Genomic DNA, 12,028 nt, shown 5'->3' with positions numbered 1-12,028 from the left:
CCGTACTAAACAGATACATTTATTGCATTGCTTATTTCAACACTTTGTTTACACTACTACTACTACTACTACTACTACTACTACTACTACTACTACTACTACTACTACTACTACTACTACTACTACTGCTGCTAATGCTGCTGCTGCTGCTGCTGCTCATGCTGCTGCTGCTGTTGTTGAAGGTTTTTTTTCTTATTCAAGTGTTCCCTCAAAATACATCCAAAACAAGTAAGATAATCAAAACACAACAACAGAAAGCTGTCTTATCTATAAACAATAACATAAAAAATGTAAACAAACGCTTTTAACATAGTTATATCAAACATCATCGCATGGTTGAAAGATTTAAAAGCCTTCTACCTATGATGGCGTCTGGTTTACCATTACGCTAAATGCCAAACATAGGTTTTTTTAATTGCAGCATTTCTGGATTAGATTATTTACACACTCGTACTTACGTTGTATCTTAGTGCACAAAAAAAAGAAGTGAGGACATTTTCGCCTCATATGTTTTAAAAAATGAAGAGTTTTTAACAATCTTTTAAAGTCCAAAGAGGATCACTAATTTTGACGATCAAATTTTACTTTTTGCACAAACTATATAAACAATGTATAATGTAAACTTAAAACAACCTTTTTAACCACAATTTTACTGCTACGTCAATTGTGCGTATCATTAAATCATTCCATAAAAAAACATGGTCACAATATCACGAAAATATTTATTTAAAATCTCCATCTCAGACTCAACTCATTTTATCACATTACAGCATTCTATGATTCAAGACTGTATATGTTTTACCCTTTTTAAAGTCGCATTAATTATGTTGATGAATATATATTAGACAATATTTTATAGAAAAAATAAAGTCACAAAGTGGTCGCCCGAACTGGCCAAAGATCATAGATAGTATTGAATACATAACATGTTCTTAGTCATTAAAATTAGTTAAAATGAGGTGCCAGTGTCAACGAATAATAAATCTTGCAGCAATACTCATCGTGCTAGTTCAGGGTCAATGGATATAACTCCTTGCGCTTATATTCATCGTGCTAGGTCAGGGTCAATGAATATAACTTTTTGCGCTTATACTCATCGTGCTAGGTCAAGGTCAATGAATTGAACTTTTTGCGCTTATACTTACGTACTAAGTCAAGGTCAATGAAAATAACATTTTGCGCTTTTACTTACGTGCTAGGTCAAGGTCAATGAAAAGAACTTTATGCGCTTTTATTTACGTGCTAGGACAAGGTCAATAAATAAAACTTCGTGCGCTTATACTCATCGTGCTAGGCCAAGGACAATGAATAAAACTTCTTGTGCTTATATTCATCGTGCTAGGTCAGGGTCACATTCCGCTGTGTCATTGTCAATAAATGATGCGTCCTCATAAATATTCATCCGAATGGGTCGGGGTCATAGATAATACGTATTACCCTCATACTCATATTGCTAGGTCAATGTCAATAAATAATACTTCTTGCACAATTACGCAAAGTACAAGATCAGGGTTAGGGAATCAATTCTACCGATTATAAAGTCTGAAGTCATTCTATGGACCAATATGAATGTGGTTCAAGTGACACGAGTCCGGCAGCATGTGAGACGACAGATAGACGGATAGACCGACATAGTGATCTATATTAATCCAAAATTCGATTCCCGTGAAAATAATTATATGCTGATCTCGGAAACCAGTTTAATCCTCTCTAATGATTTCTATGTTTCTCTGACAGATTTAAGGGCAGCTACCCCACTAATTGATAAATTGCATTGTAACATTATGCATGTTTTCCAAGATTGTTGACGTGTGTGTCTACTGGAAAGCTTCAATACTTGTGTTTTAAAGCATTAAGCATTTAAAACCACTTTTGATTATAAGCATCATTTAGACATATAACCTAAAAGCTTACGCCTGCTCTTTTGTAGACCTTTGTTCACCCTTAAAGAATCCAAACAGGTAGAGATTATAAGAATATTCCATGGCCGAGAGTGTAAGATAGTTCCATTCCGACCCGAGCGTAGGGTATTTTGCGGTTTACCGAATTCCCGCAAAACACCAGGCGCGAGGGTCGGGATTTACCTGTCTTACACGAGCGGCTATGGTAGATGCTTTTTCTCCCACCTCAGTTAAACAAAATTAAGTAAAAATGTATTTTTTTGCTGGAACTCTGGATATTTGATAATTCGTGGATGTCATTGATAGGCGCGCAGTGATTCAGATTATGTTAATAGACAAATCAGTCTTTAAATAGTTTTAAGGAGAGTGAAGCATTATTTCTTGAAAGGTGCGTGAAAACTGTGTTATGGTGACATTTGAAGCGAGAAATAATTAATTGGCGTTCGAAATATTGCCACAAGACAAGATTTCCGTGATGCTACAGACGACAGTCTTTAAGGGAGGTAATTTCAATGTGGTGACCATTAAAAAGGAATTCGATACGGGCATTTTATCTTCGCCCGTGGGCAAGATAAGAATTTCTAGCATGGTTAAATTATTGGATCTACTTATCTGAGGTGGGAGAAAATGACATATTCGACATGATGAAAGACATGTTTATGTTGTAATAAAAGAGACATAAAAGACGAATTCCATTTTATTTGCAATTGTCTATTCTTTAATCATAAAAGAAAGAAATACATAACACGTTATTATATTCGTCAATCTGTACTTTAATTTATTGAATTGCTAACTACAGCAAATAGACATGAACTCATAAAACTACCTTTATTTGTCAAAAGGTGTTATGTATAGGACACATAATTCTAAACATTGAATTATAATAATGATTGATATTTGTGTTTTTGTTCATCCTCACCTTATTTGAATGTGTTTTCACCATGTGTTCAATTATTAAATATATGTGATTAAGAAGATGGTCTACTTTGTACAAGTCTTAATAAATTATATGTTCTGTTAAAAATCCTGTTGCTACCCAGAAGGCGCAAACAACTGCCAATACTTATATGAAAAACTACAGAAACAAGCTTAATTGCCAGATTTTAAACATAAACCCCATTTAATGGCACAGGGTAAACGCCAAAGACATACAATACAAAAACAAAAAATCGCAATAAGAAAGATGGAACAACAGCACAAAACTCCAGAAACAGCACAGTACATATATTTTATATACAAAACTAGGTATGTTTATCAAGGAGTTCTAGGTACAATCAGTAAAATGTAAATTTACTGTGGGTGTAAACCAGTTTACGTGCACAAACCTCACTCTACCCCAACAATCCTGAATAAAGGAAAAACGTAAAAGGTAAAACTTATCAAAGTATTCATTAACTTGACGAGACTTAATAATACAACAAATTATACAAAAAACTAATAGGTAAACCCCGAGTACTTTAATGTTTAGAGATCCCAACTATATCTGCAGACGGGGGAATACAATTCAGAGTACGTAATCCAGGCAAAAAAGCCAACACCCTACCCTTTTTAATTAACAAGCTCACAATAAAGCCTGACGTTCCACTGCATGTTTTTACAACGCGCACTACGTTCTAATTTACGTTCACAGTTTGCCGACCAGGGATAGCTACTTATATTACTATAATTTCTATTAGTATGACTCACCGGAAAATTCATACATTATTAACACTTCTGGAAAGTATATAAGCAGTTCCAGCAAGCCTGACGTTCCACTGTATGTTTTTACAACGCGCACTACGTTCTAATTTATGTTCACAGTTTGCCGACCAGGGATAGCTACTTCATACATTATTAACACTTCTGGAAAGTATATAAGCAGTTCCAGCAAGTTAAAGTATTCATTTTGGTTCCCGCAATTGAACGTTCTGCTTGTACAAGGTTAGATTTAAAGAAGTACTAAAATATGATGGTGACAAATAACACGACACAGCAAGAAATCTTTCTGTTCAAAGATGGGTACGATATTCCCGTTTACGGCTTGGCTAATGGAATGTTTTACTACATACACATATCCGCAAGCGCTTGCTTAATCGCGAGCATTATCTGTGCCCAGGCTACCCTCTTTCTGTCCTTTAAGAGTCACAGGGCTGGCGAGTTTTTCACTAAGTGGTCTAAAGGAGAGAGGCTTGTTGTCTACATTTCAATTTGCGATGGAATTTTCAGTGCATTTCACTTGATGGACCATCTACAGATGCTGTTCACGTTGGACCACGTGCGACCAAAAGCGCTGTGTGCATTTTACGGATTTACCATGATGGTCTTCTTTGTTGCCCAGATTCTCATCGTTAATGTCGTCGCAAACAACGTCTTCCTCTTGGTGTTTCTTGGCAAGAATATTTCGTTCGGCAAGTATGACAGTGGTTTGCTGATCTGGGCGTTTGGGATCCCCATCCTTGGAGCAACGGTTGCAGCCATGTACGACCAGTTTGGGCCAATGGGCCTTGCGTAAGTCACATGATCAAACTACGTTCAGTGTTCACTCTTTCTGGTTAACTTACTTCGCAATTTTATAACTCTCAGGCTATGAAATAATATATAATTGTTCTAGATAATTACAATTAAAGTCATACAACTGTTGAGCGCGATTTTCACAATGGCGAACAAATGTCACAATTTAACATCAGTTACTTTATTTAATTAAACACCTCAGACGCGCTTAGAATATTGAATAGTTATATACAATGTTTGGCATAGTATAAAAATATCATAAACCACATGGCATTATAAGTACATATCCGGCTTGTCACGCCTCGATACATATACTTTTCAAGGGCTGACTGGCCGGTCCTTATAATGTCACATACCCGCAGTTGTGTGTAATATTTCTTAAATAATTATACATGTAGATGGTTTTGTCATTTATTTTTATAAGAGCAAACAGTGTAACTAATGTATACGCATACAAAACAATCTCTTATCAAGTTTATTATTTGTGCATACACCAACAGAAATAAATGTTACTTGACGTGGATTGTATAAAAACTATGGTATCAACTAGAGCTAGAGTTAAATTTATATCATATATTTCTAGATGCTTTTACGACGCTATCAAGCGCCACGTAGCAATTATGGTCTTCACTACTGTCATAGTGGCAGTGATCCTGGTAACCAACATCGTGCTCTACATACTCAGTTTCATCAGGATTCGCAGCGATACAATGATCCGCAAGCAAATCATCGGCACAAATGCCAGCGCTGTAAGACGCCATATTCAAGCTGCAAAGAGGATGTCTATGTTTCTCTTGGCGTTCGTAGTTCAATGGTGGTGTTTAGGGCTTTGTGGTGCTTGGTCTTTGTTTGTGGACAGTCAATTGGAAGTACCGGAGATTTTGAACTACTTCGTGGTAATATTTACTAACCTCGGAGGTGTCCTCAACTTGGCCGTTTATCTCCTGGTGTTTAGAAATAAAATTCGGAAATTCAAGTCTGAGCCACAACAGATGGAGAACAAGATAACCGATGACCCTCAGCAGGCACTGGTGACATTACCAAAGAAACAACATATTTTTCCAAAATGCGAAAGGGAAGAATTTTTGGAAATAATAAAAAACGCGAAATCGACAGAAGTTTGATGTAGTCGTATAATTATAAACTGTATCCAAACACACTCTTTTATACTCTTGAATTTTGTAAATTAAATACATATACATATGATTTGTAATTAATATTCTTGGCATTGAAATAAAATGTTTGGCCTTCCATGTTTCTTATTGTGTGAACACATTTTTTAGAATGCTCTGTTGTATACTGATCAGTTCCCGGGTTGTACACATATACTAAGCATCTTAAAGGGATTAGAATATTGATGGTCCCTAAATCAGCAAATACAGTATTTCCTCAAAGCAAGCCTAGAATTTTCAATATGAGCTAATATGATGCCGTGTTTACATCAATCATATGATTTAAAGAATTTTGCCGCCTTCTTAACTGAGTTTACATGTTTAAAAATAGATTACAATGGTTTCCCAGTTTATAGAGTGTATATTAGCATGTGAAAGTTACGTGGAAGAAAGACCCAGTAAATTTCAAATTGGCAAAAAACGAAAAAAATGCGAAAGATTCATGAGTCGTATGCGATGGGCTTCATCAGTAAGTAAGAAACAATGCGTTGTACACAAATATATCAATTTTATGTAAGTTTTTGACCAAAATAATTCTTGCAATGGTAAATCTGGTGTCTTTTGAAACATCATATTTCCTGAACAAATTATTTACTTTAATTATGACCTCCACTTTGCGTTTGCAAATCCCGGATTTTGTAAACTTTTAGTACCCTTTAATTACGCGGCAATTTGATACTGACCTATAATTTAGTAAAAATGCTTCATTTAGGTATGATTTAGGTGTATATTATTTGCGAAATGCTTTTGAAAGTTTGTCATAATGACCCGCGAATTTCGGAACCCAGCGCGGCTTTTGCAGAAAAACACTGGGTTTTTCACTTTCCCGTGTTCTTTTGAAAAGCTGGGGGAAAATTCCGCGGGGTTTTAATAATACAAGATAATACAAGATAAAGTTGTATTAGCACAAAACATCAGTTTATATCAAAAAGAGCATTACGCTTCGACACCGTAAGTGAATTAACGCGAAACCATAAATAAAACAGCATTTCAGTACTGGGTTTTACTCCTGCATGATTAAATAACCAGATGTTATCAATATCACGCACTCCACTTAAGCGTTTAATTTTTGAGCTCAATATATACATTTCTTTTATGTAAACAATTTCTTTTTATGGATTTTTTGAGTGTCGTTTCTTCCATTTTAGAACTCCAGGAATTTAATGGATATTTTACGGGAGCAAATACCAGCAGAACTCAAATATGCCATTGTATGCTAAATAACACGATAAATGAACTTTAAACAGTTAAATAGGTATAATGTCTTGAAACATATTTATCTTCAGTGAATGTTAGAAAGTTTAAATGCGATTTTAATAAAAAACAACTTAAAATTTTAATAATTATAGCTAGTGGCTGTAACATTTCATTTAGGAACTTCCAGACTTTCGTTTAAATAATGGAAAAAACTTTAATTCTACTCGCATGTATAACTTAAACATCCTCACCCCTACCACACATTTTCATAATTATCCAGAATGATCTAATTGTCAATGTAAAAACTTCCATTCATGACTACAGTAATTCATTTTGGCATAACCAAATGTCAAAATAATCCAATTCAATGATGAAGTATTAAGCCACCACCCATTTTATTCTATGTCATACCTATGTAAACTAAACCCTGCGTACCGAATGTTGATGTAAATAGGTTGGTAAAACCTTACGGATAAGTGCGCCTGATGTGGTAATTTTACCCATGACAGCCAATGCACTAGCATTGCCCTCTACCCAGCCCAGGCGGCTGATTCCGAACCACACACATTGTAAAAGGACTAGACATCAGATAGTCCAAAACCGAGAAAATCAGTACTACCTCAAAACAAGCTTAGGCAAATCAATACCAAATAGAATGACTGATAATACATCATTTTACGTGATAAAAAGAATAATTCGTCCCTGTCCCTGTCCCAGCTGAGGTTACCTGTTTAAAAATAGCATATAATGGTTTCCCAGTTCATAGTGAGCGTATTCAGCATGTGAAAGTCACATGATTAGTACAGATACATATTATACAAATGCTATATTTTTTAATTTTCTGGGACTTACATTGTAGACAAACCAAGTAAATTTCGATTTGGAAAAATATGCAAAAATCGTGTCGTAAGCGATATGATACAACAGTAAGATTCAATACGCTCTACACTACCATATAAATTTTTAGTTTTTTTTACATTTTTCTCTTTTTCTTGCAATGGTATCATCTGGTGTATAGTCCCTTTAATATCAGATTCTGTGAAATAATTGCTTTCGAAGAGCTGCATGATAAATTGAATAGTGTAGTTTAATGAATTCCATCCTCTTACCGAATAAAAGAATGAAGGATGAGCCCACATTTGCAAACCACACATCAGAAGTTCTTGGAGTGCATTTTGTCAGCAAATTTAAGTTCAAAACGGGGTTTGAAAATACAAAACACAAGATTTTTTATTTACATTTTATTTCAAAGATACATGGCTATCAACTACTTCTAATAAAAATCAGAATTCACATAAATTGAGTAGGCATGTTGCATGAATATAATCTTGGTATTGTTTTTCTTATTCAAATTATGTCGTTGAATACTTCAATAATGTTTCAAATCTAATTGAAATTACCAGAAGATACATTCTTTGTTTTTAATATTGAAATTTTCAAATTTTGACATTTTAGTTTTTTTCAGATCTGTCTGCTCCTGACTGCAAGAATTCTTGGTCTTTGGACTGTTGTCGGCAACTTCAGAACCTTGCGTCAGACAACAGGACATATTTCAGCGAGTTTGACTGCAATATAAGTTGTATTTATCAATAATTTAGTTAAAGCTGCACTCTCACAGATTGAGCGTTTTGACAACTTTTTTATTTTTTGTCTTGGAACGAGCCAAATTTTGCGAAATTCTATGGAAACCAGTCATATATGACTGCTGACAAAAAAATGATCGCATATTTTTTTATTCGAAAATTGATGTTTTATGCATTTGTCTTAAAGACATAAAACATTACTTTTCGAACGGAAATATGAACATCTTGGCTTTGATTTAATGGGGACATCTTCATTTTCGAATTTCGACTGTAAACGACATTAAGTTAAGTCAGCAACCGTCTACCGGACTGCAAGATTCATCTCTTCCAAAGGATGTTATAGCGTTCGAGGTGGGTGTGGACTGATTGATTGATAAATTGACTGATTGGTTGATTGAATAATTGATTGATTAATTGATTAAGTGTGAGTTTGTGTAAGTAAATAAGTGTAAGGCAACTCAATGACTGTTGGGCTGTGTAGGTATGTGAGTGTGTGCATACAACCTCACATATACTCCGTTTCGGTCGGCGTATAAGATCATCATCAGACATTCTGCCATGAAAGTGATGGAGTTAAAAGCCATTTCTTATTTTTCTGTGTTACTTTATTGATGTTTGATTAAATTAACTCCGCTGTGTTATTGAGCAACATTTTGAATTTTGGCCTATATCATCAAGCTGGAGCTTGGGCATATTCTTTTACAAACTTATACGAGATTTCTTTCCTTAAAAATATTTGCCCGCCTCAAGTTTAGCTTTGTGCAGTATTTAACAGCTTTCTTGTACCTATTGTTAATTTTAGATCTTTATGAAGCTAAGTCAAGTAACTAGATGCTCTGTGTGTGCACTGGGTGACAAAGACTGCCCAGTGATAGTTGTATCTTTTTTCTGTACATATTTCTATTGAATTGCCCAGTTGCAGTGGTTCTGACGCCACAGAACCTGCACAGCTCCATGACAGAGATACATGTTTCGGCATTGTTATCAGTACTGCTGTATTGGAGGCCTCACATTTGTTGTTATCTGATACACTCCTAACTGTCTGATTACAGAGGCGTATCCATTATATGTTACATAAGTACATGGCCATTCGCTGTTATTTTCAGATACTCGGTGTTGTGTGTGGGCAGAAATGCGGAGTGGTATCACCAGTCACCTATGCCACCTTTCCCCACACAGACAAGAGGCTCCAGCAGACAGTCCCTACAGTTTACAGCAAAAGCTTCCATCTTTGTGCTTACTATAAGTTCATACTTGTTTGAGCGAAACACACAATTTCAGCATCAAAATTCAAGTTTTGATCACAGACCAAATCATGTCTCCTTTATAATACTTAAGTTCAGATGTTCTATAAACTGCATACATGTACATTTCTTATGATGGATAAGAACTTTCTCAAATTGATTATAAATACCTTTTCCCAGATATACACTCTCCTTTTGCAGATATTGCTGATGGCGTAGATCCAGTGCACCGGGCCGCTTTCCAGTCGTATGGAATTGACATCACCAGCCGAAATAGAGCCAGAATTAATATCAGACTCCTAAACAGCTCGGTGAGCTCCTGCATATTTTTTTCAAGGCTAGTTAACTCTGCCAGATGTCTTTTACAGTGGCAACATAGACAGTTAACCTTTCCTGGGAAAGGTCACTGTAATTTAAAGGTTCGCACTTCCAAAATCAGTCTTTCCATTTACTGTGCTACCAACATCCTTCAGGTCAACTAAAAGACAAAGTAGTAAAATGTATTTTTGCCTTTCATGGGATAACAAACAATATTAAATAAAGCAGGAAGAATTACATCATCCCCGGGAAAATGGTGGATTGAACCTTACAAATTTAAAGATATTTCTACATGCTATTAAAGCAAGCTGTATAAAAAATAATCATAGACTGGTAAATGGAAAACATTCTTTTCTAAAATATTAGTCTTCAAATTAAATCCACTTTTAAATTTCCGAGGCGGCCATTTCTATGACAAGCGCTCAGATGATATCAGCGGCATTACATATCTTGTTTATCTCATTATATGTACCCAAAATGATATTAATCAGCATTTTAGAGAACAATGAGTCAGACACCTGTGGTCATTAGCACTCGTTCTAATAGCGTCGAAGGCATCTTTGACTCTGTTCATAACGGATGACACATCAACGTGATATAACAGCTGGGTCAAAACAGTAATTATGCACAAGTCAATTGTAACCACGGCCCCCAGGTCCGGTGATATACCGGGGATAGCCGGGGAAATGGGCAGTGATTTTACCTTCCATGTGGCCCCACAGTGCCGGGTGAATGCGGTGGTTTTGTCTTACCGCCAAATATAGCGGGGAATGGGCCTTCGCTAGAGTCCCTTGGGTGTGGGGGCATTTGGCGGTGATTTCACGAGCAGTTCGCCCAAGGGCGGGGACTTTGCCCGGGCCTGGCTGGACCGAAAGTCAAAGCCCCGCTATTCCCCCGACCTGTGTGCGTGGTTACAATTGACTGTTGCATAACTGTTTTGTCTCAAAATCGTATTCCACAATGAACCTCACATGCGGTAGTTCGAAATATTATTGGCAAGCTGCAATATCCTGTCCCTTGTATCATCTGTCATCGGCAGAATTTCTGGGATTTACTTTTGATCATTTATGGCATTGTTATGGATGTAGGTTAGAATACTTGTACATGTAATGCTTTTAGTAGATGCAAAACATGCGACCCATATAAATTTTAAAGTTGAATATATTCAGCCGAAATATAAATATACAGCATACATAAATCACATCAACTTATTGCTATGACCGATTTAGAACAAAGGAAAATAACTGCAATGCATATAATTCGTAAAACTCCGGACATGTATGGAAACAAATGAATATGTCATAATTCGTTATACCTGTTTCTTGGCAACCGCATTATGGTAAGTTCAATTGGCTTGCTTCATTCGGCTTGTCTATTTGCACCATTTCCTTTGGATAACTCTACCATGCTTGGTGATTGTTGCATCGTGCGTACTTGTATTTCTATTCGGCCTCGTCAAAGTTATGCAGATTGTGACAAAAGATGTATTCATTAAATAATGTTCACAGACATTTAAACAAAATGAATTTAGTATGTAGTGCTGTAATTGTAATAGCTCTAAACAAGATTGGAATGTCAACATGCAGAATGCAAATGCCATCATGCAATACGACATGTTATAATGCATATGGTAAGGTTCATTACCCGAACGGGAATACCATCAAGCATAATACAAATGTCACAAAGCATAATGCAATTTTTGCGTCAATATCCTTCTATAAAAAAGCATTACTCTGGTAAAAAAACTCTGCACACAGGAGTTTTTAAGAAACATAAAACCCTTACAAATGTTAGTAAAGCCAATAAGTTTGCTTTTTTAAATATGAACATCATAATTTATATTGATGATATGTTTATAAGGAAGATATAATATACATACAAATTCTGCATTCAATTGTGACAGTCGGACACACAGAGTAATAATGTTCTCAAAACAAATGTTTTGTCTATTTGAAAATTAGTCTCTTATAAATAAAAATGAAATGTGAGTAGTTACAGCATTCATTTTTTGGAACATTTACCCCACCCATCACAACCACCTGTCTAGGTAGTGTGTCAAGCGATTTATATCTCATGTCATGCATACTATAAATGCATTATAACCCAAATCTAATACAAAATAT

At 35.6% G+C, this 12,028-nt stretch overlaps 1 protein-coding gene across 1 annotated transcript; it reads left to right on the top strand.

Annotated features, from left to right (window-relative positions):
• The first annotated feature begins 3,846 nt into the window (after positions 1–3,846).
• On the top strand, positions 3,847–9,605 carry LOC128246065 (uncharacterized). Its single transcript, XM_052964272.1, has 3 exons — positions 3,847–4,388; positions 4,975–5,140; positions 9,450–9,605. Exons 1-3 carry the CDS (start codon positions 3,847–3,849, stop codon positions 9,603–9,605), a joined length of 864 nt encoding a protein of 287 aa, XP_052820232.1.
• Positions 9,606–12,028: the final 2,423 nt, after the last annotated feature.

This window comes from Mya arenaria, chromosome 9, assembly GCF_026914265.1.
Source record: "Mya arenaria isolate MELC-2E11 chromosome 9, ASM2691426v1".
NCBI classification, from domain to species: domain Eukaryota; kingdom Metazoa; phylum Mollusca; class Bivalvia; order Myida; family Myidae; genus Mya; species Mya arenaria.
The sequence above is the reverse complement of the archived record's forward strand: the minus strand, read 5'-3'. Positions and strand labels throughout refer to the sequence as shown.

Coding starts and splice junctions, on each gene's coding strand:
- LOC128246065 (XM_052964272.1), top strand. CDS start 3,847: ATGATGGTGACAAATAACACGACACAGCAAGAAATCTTTCTGTTCAAA. Junction 4,389..4,974: donor TTTGGGCCAATGGGCCTTGC/GTAAGTCACATG, acceptor ATATATTTCTAG/ATGCTTTTACGACGCTATCA. Junction 5,141..9,449: donor TCGGCACAAATGCCAGCGCT/GTAAGACGCCAT, acceptor TGTTATTTTCAG/ATACTCGGTGTTGTGTGTGG.